Below are 14127 nucleotides of genomic sequence, written 5' to 3' on the forward strand. Positions count from 1 at the left end.
TCAAAGAGGTGTGGGTGGGGAGAATTAATTTCAATAATTATGGCCAACAGTTGGTAACACCCGACTGAATGAAATGACCAAGTCCTAAAGGACAAAGACATGGCCGCTAGACTGTGCCTGCAGCAGTTGGTGAAGGGACCAACAAAAGAGAAAAATGTACTTGACCCCGTTCTTACCAATGTACCTGTAACAGATCCATTTGCAACGGACAGTATTGGCAGGAGTGACCACCATATAGTGCTTGTAGAGGCAAAGTTCTACTTTTATATCATGTTTATGAATGGTATAGGTTTCATACATATTATAAACTCAAGATTAGTCATCAATGAGGTACTACTGAGCATGAACAGCATCATTATTGTACTCAAGCACAATCTGGAAACTAATGGCTTGGTAAATTCCCCAGTTAACCATCAAACCAGGAGTCAACCCTGATTCAATGAAGAATGCAGAAGACATATCATGAGCAACACCAGGCATGCCAAAAAATGAAATGTCAATCTGGTCAAATTACACCACAGAACTACTTGCATTTGCAAGAAGCATAAGCAGCAAGTGATAGATTGAGCAAAGCAATTGAACAACGAGTGGATCAAATGTAAGCACTGTAGTCCTACCACATCCAGTTGTGAATATTAGTATACAATTAAACAAGTAATTGGAGGAAGAAAAGGCTCCATAGATATCTCCATCTTCAACGATAGGGGAACCCTATGCATCACGGCAGAAACCAAGGCTGAAGTATTTGAAAACATCTTCAGCCAGAACTACCAAGCAGCCTCCTGCTGTGTTTCCCAGTTTCACGGATGCTAGCCTTCAATTTGATTCATGCTACATGTTATCAAGAAATGGTTGAAGCTGCTGGATACTGCTATTAGCCCTGACAACATTCCTGACAACAGTACTAAAGACTTGTGCTTCAGAAAATTATCGTTCTTCTCTCCAAGTTGTTCCAGTACAGCTACAACACTAGTGTCTACCTGACAATGTAAAAAATTGCCCATTTGTTCAGATAAAAAAGGACAGATCCAACCGAGTGAATAGCCACCTCATCAGTCTACTCCTGATCATCAGCAAACAGTAGCGACAGTGACCAAAATGCTAACTGACAATTAATTTGGGTTCCCCAGGCTACTCTGCTCCTATAATCTTGATCAAAGCATAGACAACTCAAGAGGGGACACAACTCTAACGCCGTTTGTAGTAAAGAATTTCACACATTTATTATCCTCTGAGAGAAGAAATTCCTCTTCATCTTTATCTTAAATGGACAACCTTTTACTCTGGGTTAATGCCATCTGGTCCTAGGCTCTCCCACAAAGGGAAATGATTTCTCCACATCTACTTTATCAAGTCCCCTAAGAATTTTATATGTTTCATAAAGGTTGTCTCGCTTTGCTCTAAATACCAATGAGAAGAGGCCCAATCTAGTCAGTAATCCATATAGAACAGTTCCTGCACACCCAGGAAGCCTTAGTGAATCTTCTCTGGACTGTCTTCAATGTCACAGTATACCTTTCCTTCAATAAGTGACCCACAACTGTTCACAAATTTTCAGCTGTGGCCTGACTAGTGCCTTGTATATTTTAGCAACTCTTTCCTATTTGCTTCTCCATTCCCTTTATTTTAAAGGCCAACATTCCATTTGCCTTTCTATTACAAGTTGAACTTGGATGCTAGCTCTTTGAAATTTATGCACAGGACTCCAAACTCTGTGCTATAGCTTTCTGCTGTCTTCCTTGATTTAAATAATATTCAGTCCTCTGTACTTCCTGCCAAAGTGCACAACCTCACATTTTTCCACATTATATTCCCTCAAGATTTTGCTTGTCTTCACCTGCCTCTATGCCTGTGCTGACATTATGGGCAGGAGTTTTAGGGATAAGAGCAATGTAGACTATGGCAAGATTTGTGATGTATCAGTCAAAAAGTACACTGTGGCCTGTAACAATGTAGGAATGTCACTACTTTTTGTGTTTTTGACAAACACAATGTGCTTAGTTTCTTGTGAGGCAGTGATGAGTTGCCAATTAAGGGGGATTGTTGCTTGTTCAACACCTTGTTAATTGTCCACCTCCTGGTTCATATTATTATTTCTCCAGCCTCATTCTTCAAGGGGCTTATGTTCGCTTTTAGCTCTCTTTTTATATATTTAAAGAATCTCTTGCTGTCCACAAGTAGGACAAGGGCTGCACTACCTGCTACTAAATTCTCCCTCGAATCACTCACCATCATGAATTGGAAATAAATCACCGTTCCTTCAATAAGCTGAAATTCCCTTCATGAAGACATTGTGAATGTAAAAGTAAAATTGCCAGTCTTACCAGGCCATAGGGCTCCTCTCTCATTAGAGATACAACTGGTGGTGGCTTACTCTGTGGGGTCACAACACCTCAGGGAAGGGGAGAGGTTGAGATGGAGAGTCCTTCATGGTAACCTCAGGGATTGAACCCAAACTGTTGGCATCACTGTGCATTGCAAACCAGCTGTGCAAGCTAACCAAACCGCATAAGCAAAGTTACCAAAGTCTTAGAGCAATGCTGCTCTCTTGTTAAAGAGAGATGGCTAATGGTACCACACCTCAGATGAGGGCAAGGTTGAGAATGAGACTCCTACATGATAACCTCAGCCGATGCAGGAATTGAATCCACATTGTTGGCATTACTCTGTAAACCAGCCATCCAGCCAACTGAGCTAATCAACAGACTTTGGGGTGTCTTAAAGTAGTGGTTGAAGAAGGCAGCTCACAACAGGGCGGCACAGTGGCTCAGTGGTTAGCACTGCTGCCTCACTGAACTAGAGACCCGGGTTTGATTCCAGCCTCTGGCAACTGTGTGGAGTTTGCACATCTTTCCCGTGTCTGTGTGGGTTTCCTCCCTGTGCTCCGGTTTCCTCCTACAGGTCACGTGTATTGGCCATGCTAAATTGCTCATAATGTTCAGGGGTGTATAGATTAGATGTATTAGTTAGGGGAATGGGTCTGGGTAAGTTACTTTTCAGAGTGGATTTGCTGGGCCAAATGGCCTGTTTCCAAACTGTAGGGATTCTATGATTTGATGAACTCATTAATGAATAAAAAAAAAATCACTTTTGGATGTGGCAACTATTAAAAAACATTATTTGAAACTACTCAGGACACACAATGATGGTTTATTTGACTTAACTGCAATAATATTCTTCATTAGCTTCTGGTACCATCTGTTCACTTGTTCAAAATTGTTTAAAGAAATTATAAAATTTATTTTGAATGGAAATGTCTATCTGTCTATGGGCTATGTAAATAAGCTGCAGTGTATTGATTACATGGTGATTATAGCCCGTGTAATCTTCAGAAATTATAATAAAACTTTGATATAATTTACAACATGGAAGCAAGCTCTTGCACACACATGTGAATACTTATCCTGCATGCAAGCTAAAAATAGTTGCCATTTCTTTTGGCCCATGTTTCCTTCCTCCAGCTAGCCAATCTGATATTGAATGTTGACGTAACTATTGTGCCATGAATTCCATTGCCTCACAGCTCTCTGTGAAGGAGTTTCTCCTGCCTCTGTTCTAGAATCATAAAATCCCTACAGAGTGGAACCAGGCCATTCGGTCCATTGAGTCCACACCAATCCTTCAAAGAACGTCACACTCAGACCCACCACCCCATCCTATCCCTGTAACCCTGCATTTCACGTGGCTTATTCATCTAGCCTGCACACCCCTGGACTTAGTGGGCAATTTAGCATGGCCAATCCACCTGCACATCTTTGACTGTGGGAGGAAACCAGAGCACCCGGAGGAAACCCAAGTAGTCACAGGGAGAGCATATAAACTCACACAGACCATCACCCGAGGCTGAAATCGAACCCAGGTCCCTGGCACTGTGAGGCAGCAGTGCTAACCACTGAGCCGTCATGTTGCCCCCATGGCATTTCATTTTTTCATTACATTTTTTAATTTTTTAAGATAAATTTAAGCTTTTTACACTTGGACCCTTGTTCTGGACCCTTCATACTGTAAACCAATCCTTTCAAAATTTAAGCCTCTTTACATATAATCTTCATTGGCCAACTGAAATAAAATCCTAGTTTTTCAATCTAGTTTCATATTACTATTTCAGTACCAAGGCATCAGCATAATGAATCTGTTGTATCACCTGCAAAGATCAATTATCTTCTTATAAAATAAATGCAGAAATTACACACATTACTCTAACTGTAACAATCCTAAGCTGTGAAAGTCTTTCCACCACCCTCTTTTCCTCTGTAGCACTTTGCTTAAACTCATTTTCTTAATCAAGCAGTTTGGCTGCGAGATTGGTAGTGGCACCAATATAGAGAGGGCCTTGGACGTGCACCTACACCAGGGCCAAAAAACTAAGGCTCTGGGTTGGAGGGGAGCCAGTGTGCTCAGGTTGAGGGCAGGGTCGCTGTGCTGGATTGGGAAAGTGGGGTTGCTGTACTTGGATCAGGGGCTGGGCCACTGTTCTTTGGTAAGGAACTGGCTGCTGTGCATGGACCATGGTTGGGACTGGGGCTGTATGGGGATGGGCTGTTTTACTCCAGTAAGGAGCTGGGAGCAGGCAGGAGTAACATTGAGACCCATGATTTGTTCCTGGCCCTGGACACGGAAGTAATTTCATTGGGGCAGGAATAGCTGAAACAATGAGGTCAGCCAGGGCTGTTCTACTTATGGATTTTGGGTGGAAGGTAGAAGTGGGCTGAGTAGGGGTGGGCTGCAATGATTTGGGAGACTGTGAGGGAAAAATCTCCAGAGAAGATGAGGTTTTCTTCCTGTCTTAACTTTTTAATTTATTTCTTCCAATCTTGAATCTACTTTTTCTGCCCTTGTCCAGTCTCTTGCCAACTACATTCATGGTTCTTCAGACATCCTGATCTTCATTACCTCCTCTTCACTATGAGATGTCCAATCCCTTTACACATTGAATCCCCACCACAGTGGTCAGTTGTTGCTTCACTTCTTACATCAGAAGTTAGAAACAGGAGTAAACCATTCAGCCCCCTCCGATTGTGCTCTGCCTTTTTATGAGATCATGGCTGATCTGTGGCCTAATTCCATATGACTGCCTTGAGCTCATTTCCCTTCATACTCTTGCTTGATATAAAAAATCTTAGAGTTAAGTTTAATAATTGAATTTGCATTTACTGCCATCTGAGGAAGAGAGTTCTAAAACTTTCACTACTCTTTGTATGTTGACGTGCTTTCTAACATCTCTCCTGAACGGCCTAGCCCTAATTCTTAGACTCTGTTCCTAGTTCAAGAATCTTCAATGAGTGGAAATAGTTCATCTACCCTATTTTTCCCTTAGGATATCATGATAACCTTGATTAGATTACCCCTTCTAAATTCCAGACAATAAAGGCTTAATTTGTCTAATCTTTCCTGATAACTTAACCCCTGAAGTCTAGTTACCATCCTTGTTAACCTGCATTGAACTCCATCCAGGAATAAAACATGCTTCCAAAGATGTGATACATTTTAAAAAGCCATGCACCTGAACCCCCAAATTGTGTTGGACATTCACTGTATTCAACTTTGTGCCTTCTAAAAAAAAAGCCCTCATCGATACTTTTTCAGCCCTCAATGAATATCCTCACATTTACTTATATTAAAATTCATTTGCAACAACTTTGCCCATTCACCTAATCTATCAAAATGTACTGTGTCCTTTTGGAGACATGCTTGACCCTGGCACCAGGAGCTTGATCAATTCCCAACCACCACAACCACCCTCCTCTGTCTGGCTGACTTTGTTTTCTCATAAAAACATTTTTCCTTTGACTTGTCTCACTTTTCTATTATTACTGTTACTTCCTGCTCACATCTGTAACTGGATCAATTCATCAATATTCTTTCCAACTTCAACCCTTCTCTCACCTTCACCTGTCCATCTCTGACCTTTCTTTTTTGACTTCTCTGTCTCCATTTCCAGGGATAGGCTGTCTCCTAACATTCATTACAGTCCCACCACAATCACTTCAACTGCACTTCCTCACACCCTGCTTTCAGTGAGGACTCCATTCCATTCTCCCAGTTTCCCCATCCCATCTGTTCTGATGATGCTAGCTTCTACTCTGGTACCTCCAACATATTTTTTTCATCCCTCATCCAAACGACCCCCTGACCCCCACTTCCTTCCCCTCACTGGGGTGGATCCATGTCTGAGCCATTTCCGGCTGTTCTGCCCTGACCCCTTCCCTGCCCTCCGAGAATCACGACATGGTTTCCTTTGTCTTCACTTTCTACCCCAAAGCCTTTGTATTCACCTTCTGGCATTTTCACCTCATCCAATGTGATACAAACACCAAATACATCTTCCTCTGTCCTCCCTGTCAGCATTCTGAAGGGATCATTCCTTCTGTGGCACTCTTCTGCACTCCTCCATTACCCTCAACACTTCACTCCTTCCCCTGGCAACTTCCCATACTTTTCTAGAAAATGTAACATTTGTCTTTTTACCTCCCCTTTCCTCGTTATCCAATGCTCCACATATTCTTTCCAGTTGAAGCAATGATTTACATGTACTTCTTCCAGTCTTGTTTACTGTATTTGCTGCTCACAATATGATGTCCTCTACATTTGAGATACCAACAGCAGATTGGCTGACTTCTTTGTGGAGTACTTCCACTCAGTCTGCAAGCATGACATGACCTTCTGGTTCATTTCCATTTCAATCTTGGCCTCATGATAACATTTCTGTTCTAGGTTTGCAGTTTCTAACAAAGCCAAATGCAAGCTGGAGAAACAGAACCTCATTTTCAGTTTTTGCACTTTAGACTCTTCTCGACTATATAATTGGGATCATGAACTTACACTTAATTGATATGGAGAAAGCAGAATCAATGTTAATAATAATTATGAAGCTAGTAGTCATGATTTGGAGATGCCGGTGTTGGACTGGGGTGTACAAAGTTAAAAATCACACAACACTGGGTTATAATCCAAAAGGTTTAATTGGAAGCACACTAGCTTTCGTAGCGTCGCTCCTTCATCAGGTGGTTCATCAGGTTGCTCCATCATTAACTACCACCTGATGAAGGAGCGACACTCCGAAAGCTAGTGCTTCCACCTAAACCTGTTGGACTATAACCTGGTGTAGTGTGATTTTTAACTATGAAGCTAGTATACTGCCAAGGGTTTTTACAATAAGACAGGGAAGATTGAGTGGAAATTATTTGTCAATTCATAGATTTTTTTTATTAATTGCAGTATGGTGATATTTGAACAGTACATCTTGTAGAGAAGTATAGAATCACCCACAGCAATCTTTGGGTTTCCGTATTATTGTCTCCAGGTAGAAACATAGAAGCCCTTCAAGCCTGCTTCACCATTCATTATGATCACGGCTGATGATCCAATTCAATAGCTAGTTCCTGCTTCTCCTCCATAACCTTTGAACCCTAGAGCCCCAAGTGCTATATCTAATTACTTCTTCAAATCATAGAATGTTTTGGTCTTGATGACTTTCCATAGGTTCACAAGTTTCTGGGTATAGAAATTTCTCCTCATCTGAGTCCCAAATAGTTTGCCCATATCCTAAAACTATGATTTCAACCTCTCCTCATACATCAGTCCTTTAGGGTGTAGGTTTGCTCGCTGAGCTGTAGGTTGATATCCAGACATTTCATTACCTGACTAGTGGCGACCTCCAAGTGAAGATAGATCAACCCCTCAGAAAACAAACAGGAAATGACATCACCACAAACCCCAGGAACCCCATCCAGGACAAACATAAAAATAGAAAGCAGGAGACAACAGCTTCGCTTCACTTGGAGGTCGCCACTGATGATGTTACCGAGCCAGGTAATGAAACGTCTGGATATAAAACCTACAGCTCAGCAAGCAAACCTACACCCTAAACCTCAACCTGAGCTACAAACCTTCACAAACCTTGCATACATCAGTCCTGCCAACCCAGGAATCAATCTGGTAAACCTTTGCTGCTCAAATTCTTCAGATAAGAAGAGGAAAATTGCACACAATATTCTAGGTGTATCTCACCAAAGTCCAGTATAATTAGAGCAAGACATTCCTGCTCCTCTACTGGAATCCTTGTATTACATACTATTTGTCTTCTTTACTGCTTACTGCACTAGCACCTTTACTGACTGGTGTATGAAGACACCCAGGTATCCTTGCACACACCCCTCTCTTAATTTATAGCCATTCAGATAATTTGCCTTCCTATTTCTGGTCATCTTGCTAGAGGAAGGATGTTATTGAACTGCAAATGGTGCAAAAAATATTTACAAGGATGTTATTGAAACTTGAAGGTTTGAGTTATAAGGAGAAGCTGAATAGGCTGGGACTTTTTTTCTCTGGGAGTGTAGGAGGCTGAGGGGTGACTTTATAGAGGTTCATAAAATCATGGGGGGGCATAGATAAGGTGAATAGCAAGACCTTTTCCCCAGGGTAGGGGAGTCCAAAACTAGAGGGCATAGATTTAAAATAAGAGGGCAAAATTTAAAAGGGACCTGAGGGGAAGCTTTTTTCACACAGACGGTGATGTGTAAATGAAGCATGCTGCAGGAGGAAGTGGTAGATGTGGGTACAGTTACAACAGCTAAAAGATATTTGGACAGGTACATGGATAGGAAAGTTTTAGAGGGATATGGGTCAAATGAGGAAAATGGGACTAGTTCAGTTTAGGAAACCTGGTTGGCATGAATGAGTTGGGCTGAAGAGCCAGTTTCTGTGCTATATGACTCTATGATTACTACCAAAGTGGATAATCTTACCTTTATCCACACATATGGGCTCAAAAAGTTGCTGTCAGTTTCAGAAGAATACTGCTGCAGAATACTGTCAGTTTGTTGTAATTAACATAGTAAATTGTAAGCCAGTGATATTAGCATCAATCAAAATAACTATGTTTGGTTAGAGTCCAAGGGGTGGAAATCACTTTGGCTTGTCACACAAACAGAGCATTATCAGATTGGCTGCCAGTTAACACAGCTCCTTATATTTAGTTTCATTGTGTATAACATACAACTGATTCAATATTGCTTTTGTTCCATTGCCCAAGGTAAATTTTTATTCTTTGCACTACAATGAATTTGAACCAATTTAGAGTACAGCATTAAAATAAGTATTTTCCAAATTAATTAACTTGGTCTTCAAAGCTGATGTACTATTAGTATACCATTAGTTTACTCACTGTGATCAGAGAAATATCAAAGGGTAAGTGCCTTTGATAAAGAGAAAATCACTCTATACCTCGAGCATTTGATTAAGTGCATTTTTCTTAAGTCAAATTAAGTCAGTTTTGTGCAATTTGGTGCTAAATAACAGATTTGCATCCAATGCACTTTCTATTAATCTTGGCAATAAATAGAATCGAAACAAGCGTGACAACAGTAGATAGGCCCTAAATTCTTTTTAACTAATGAGAGTTTGTATTTGCATTTGTATCAAATACATTTGCATTGGTATATCATACTTAAAAATGTAGATAATGTTCAAAAGAGCTATATCAATTGAATTATGTATGAACTGAATTGCTGTAAATCAGCTGATATTTTTATATTTGTTTTAGATGATCAAGTTACTATTGTCAAAGATGTCGGCATTCTGCAAGGACTAGACACAGCTGCTGCTAAGCAGGTACTTGAGGAATATTTACGTAGATGTAGTTTTTACTACTTGAATAAGTTTGCAGATTGCATATATTTTTCCTCATCATGATGCAGTCCGCAATCGTTTGTGCTAATTACAAGAGTCAAAGTGATAGAAGGTAATTGTAGAGAGAGAAGATTGATTTTGTTTGCCTTTTTTTTATGCTAAAGGTGGGTTGATCTTCGAATTATGAGTTTATTTTTGTATCTGCTTTGAAATTTTAGGAGTCAGATGATGGCAGGGTAAATGGAGACTGGTCTAATGAGAAAATTTGGCAGAGCTCTCAGAAAGTGAGGGACATTGTGTGGCTTGCATGTTCAGTTGGGAAAGAATAAACAGATGGATTATGCTTTTGATGAATAAGTTGCTTTGTACTGAAATTCTGATTTGTATTGATTCTGATCTCCTTGCTAAGGCAGCAGGCTCCCTTGTTGCACTTCTCTCTCTATCGTGCATTTCTGCATACTATAAAGATACCTATGTGAGATCTAAGTGAGAGATACTTTCAGGAAGCTAACTTCTTCAATGTCATCATCTTTCTCTTCTTCTTAACATCAAAGTAAGGGTATTTACATTGTAAAATGCTTGTATGGAGTCCACAGTGGTACCTTGTTTAAAACTGAGGCATTGGAAAAATAAAAGTTCAAACTGAACTGGAGATTAGCGAATTGATTGCTATGCAGCCAAAGAACTGTCCAAACTTCATTACTAGTGCACAAACTGGCCTCCTCATTGGATTACATTAGCTCTTGAAAAGGGCGGAAATTAAGTGGAAAGGGACAGATGGACTAACCATGTTTAAATCAACCTTTTGAGATACACCCATGCAGCAGTGAGACTTGAACCTAGAACTCCCTTGAGCTAATCTCAAATTCAATGCAGTTTCTTCAGATGCTAGTATTTATTCAATTATCTTTTGATACAGTAATAGTGTCCCCATCTCTAAACAGGAGGCCTGGGTTCAAATGACATCTGCTCCAGAGGTGTTTAAGAACATTTCTGGATGGTTTGATTAGAAAACATTCGAAAAATGTGCCTAGGAGCTCTTGCAGCTCAGTGACAGTGTCCCTACCTTTGAGCCATGAGACCTGGGTTCATGTCCTACCTACTCCAGAGATGTGTAATGCCATCTGAGAAGGTTGAATAAAATATAGCTTGAAGACTACAACTAGATGTTCTGTGGTGCAATGGTAGTGTCCCTACCTGTAGTCCAGGATTCCTTGGTTCAAGTTCCACCTACTCTAGAGATGTGTATTAATATCTCTGAACAAGTTGATTAGAAATTGTCTTGAAGAATATGATTGAATTTGTGTCTACCAGCTAAGAAAGAACTGCATTCTAAATATTACCCACTTGGTATAGATTTTGAGCTGTGATGTTAAGCAACATCATGCTGAACTTGACAGGTTTTCTGAGAAGATTGACCACTATTTGTATATTAGAATAGATGGACTCCAGGTTTTGCACAGTGACCCATAATGAGTTCGTGATAGACCCCACTATGCTCCTTGACAGTGTGTTCAGGCTTTCTGGCTGGTCTTTTAGTGCATTAGGAATTTGGTTATGTTTGCCCATTAGCCTTCTTCTGTAGCCTTGCTTATCCATGCCTTCACCTGGTTTCCCTGCAGAATAATTAGTATCTGATCTGACCCTTTGGCAAGCAAACTGTAGCTATATAAGACCCTAGACAGAACACACCTAGACTGAGCAGTTCTGTGCGCCAGTCCTCAAGAAGCTTGTATTGGCCTTGGAGGAAATGGAACATAATTTTACTAGAATTATATCTGAATTCCAAGGGTTAAATTATGAGACATGATTATCAAATTAGGGTGTATGCCCTAGAACTTAGTAAATTCAGGAGTAATTTAATCACTTTTTAAGAGATAAAAGGGAATGGATAAGTTGGGGAGCAATTGCTGTTGATTGGAAAGTGTAGGATGGGAGGGCGAAGTAAAAACATTAGAGTTCTTTTTGAAGTGAAATCAGAAACGTCTACTTCACATAATAATAGGTAGTAGAATTTCTGGTAGTCTACCGTAATATTTCCTGTGCAAGCTGTTATTGTATGCATGCTGTGCACGTGCACCCATTTTACAAATCGTCATTGTTGCTTGACAACCATCCTTTGATTATCATATTGCAGCTGGCGCCATGGATTGTCATGAGACTACGGAATGTGTAAAGAGTGTGGGAAACACAAGAGTTGTATGTTTACAACTTCTGCAGTTTGTAAATCAGAAGAGGGTTTGCTGATTAGGTATGCTAATATTGCCATCTTTCTGATGGTTTCAGTATTTCTGCTGTGTCAGAATGCACAGATTTGCCCCCTGCTGTCCAACCCCAGCCCCTGCTCCTGATGTTTCTAGTCATGTTTCACTTTGTCCTGCATAAAGTGTAGGAAGTGTTTCAGTGAATGTCATGCAAACTGTGATGTAGCTGATGTGGCTGTCAATAGCTGTCAGAATGTGTAGCAAAGAGATGTGGGTGTGAGAGGGTGCTGAAGCATAGGAGTGTCAGATATGGATCCTGATTGATCCAGATTGCTTATAGTGAGTGACGGGGCTGTTTGAATTGACCAATATGTAAGGCTAGGGGTGAAGTTCACAGAGTAGAGTATTCATAGATATGTTTGCTAACTTTATGTGTGAGATCATTATACCTCTTACAGATCAACATCCATGTCTTTGGGGTTTGGCTCCTGACATTGAACATCACAGCTACCTGATCTCACATCTCCCACCCCAATCATCTCACTGGGGGCAATCATGTTTAGTTCTTGGTGTATTATGGAAAGTGCTATTATGGACTTCCTCATTTTTTAATGCTAAAATTATTAATCTAAACTTCTTGTGTTTTTAAATAACAGGTTCTCTTTAACTCCTTTGGGCTGACAGATACCACTCTTGTTTTGAAGGTAATGCTGATTTTAAATACTTTAAAAAGTATCTAATTTATGGCATGAATGGCCATTGAAACATATAATTCAATGCATTTTTTCCTTAGTTATCTATGTGACAAAAATAAGAATTCTTAGCTTTTGTTTATTGTACAAATTTTTGTAACAGGTTTAAATCAATTCTTTTATGAAGTACAAAACATCGAGTTTTGAGAAGATTTGTAGCTCAGGTTGAGGTTCTGGATGTAGGTTTGCTCGCTGAGCTGGAAGGTTCATTTTCAGATGTTTTGTCACCATACAAGGTAACATCTTCAGTGGGCCTCCAGATGAAGCCCTGCTGATGATTCCTGCTTTCTATTTATATGTTTGAGTTTCTTTGGGTTGGTGGTGTCATTTCCTGTGGTGATGTCATTTCTGGTTGTTTTTCTCAGGGGGTGGTAGATGGGATCTAACTCGATGTGTTTGTTGATAGAGTTCTGGTTAGAATGCCATGCTTCTAGGAATTCTCATGCGTGTCTCTGTTTGGCTTGTCCTAGGATGGATATGTTGTCCCAGTCGGAGTGGTATCCTTCCTTATCTGTATGTAAGGATACTAGTGAGAGAGGGTCATGTTATTTTATGGCTAGTTGATGTTCATTGTTCATGAACAAACAGAGACATGCACGAGAATTCCTAGAAGCACGGCATTCCAACTTAACTCTATCAACACATACATTGAGTTGGACCCCATTTGCCACCTGATTGTTAGGTGAAAACACATCTGGTTTAATAATGCTCTTTAGGAAGATGCTACCATCCTTATCTGGTCTTGCCTATATGTTACTCCAGACCCACAGCAATATGATGAACTCTTAATTCCTCTCTGGAGCACAACTGTCCTCTTAGGGATGGGCAATAAATGCAGGGCTGGACTGCGACATCCATGTCCTGTTGATGAATTTTTAAAAATTCTAAACTTGAAAAACTAATTAGTTGAATAATAGCAAATAAAGATAGCAGGTCAGCTGATCCATTGCAGCTGAAGCATTTAACTACATCGGCAATCCGTGTCTTCAGCTCAAGGAACTTTGGCTCAGAGTTCATGAGCTTTAGACAGTCTGTGAATCAAGGAGGGGGATATGTGTATTTAGTAAGACTTTTTTTTCTCAACTGGATTGAGAAAAAAACAAAAAAAACACAATGCAACTGCTGGACAGGCAGCCTTTCTGAAAATCACAGAAGTCATATGGGTTGCTCTTCCTGCAGGGCCCCCACAAATAATCCCTTGTGGGCTCCACTACAAACCCACCAACTCCCACAGTTAACTGGGCAATGCAGTTCCCTGTAAGGACTCCATTCCATTTGCCCAGTTTTTCATTCTCCATTGTGTCAATTCCAATGATGCCACCTTCCACAGGGGGGCATCCAAAATGTCCACATTCTTCTTCAACCTGAGGATTTTCCTAATATTGTGGTTAACAGTACCCTCAGCCGTTTAAAACCATTACCGCAATTCCACTCTCACCCCTTCTCTTTCCTCTCATAATACTGATAGGGTCCCTCTGGTGCTCACTTTCCATCCCCCCAGCATCCACATCCAAAGGATCAAAGACTGCTACTTCCCCTCC

The 14127-nt window shown here is 40.5% G+C and overlaps 1 protein-coding gene across 4 annotated transcripts in view; it reads left to right on the forward strand.

Annotated features, from left to right (window-relative positions):
• Positions 1–14127, forward strand: part of LOC122552907 (uncharacterized) — a 147521-nt gene that overhangs the window by 18529 nt on the left and 114865 nt on the right. For all 4 annotated transcript variants that reach the window (XM_087990975.1, XM_087990976.1, XM_043696112.2 and 1 more), the window contains 2 exons: positions 9545–9612; positions 12491–12538. In XM_087990975.1, coding sequence (XP_087847101.1) covers positions 9545–9612; positions 12491–12538 — 116 coding nt within the window. The remainder of the gene's footprint in view (positions 1–9544; positions 9613–12490; positions 12539–14127) is intronic.

This window comes from Chiloscyllium plagiosum, unplaced genomic scaffold (assembly GCF_037043375.1).
Source record: "Chiloscyllium plagiosum isolate Xiang-an unplaced genomic scaffold, Cpla_swu_hap1 HiC_scaffold_10, whole genome shotgun sequence".
Taxonomy (NCBI): domain Eukaryota; kingdom Metazoa; phylum Chordata; class Chondrichthyes; order Orectolobiformes; family Hemiscylliidae; genus Chiloscyllium; species Chiloscyllium plagiosum.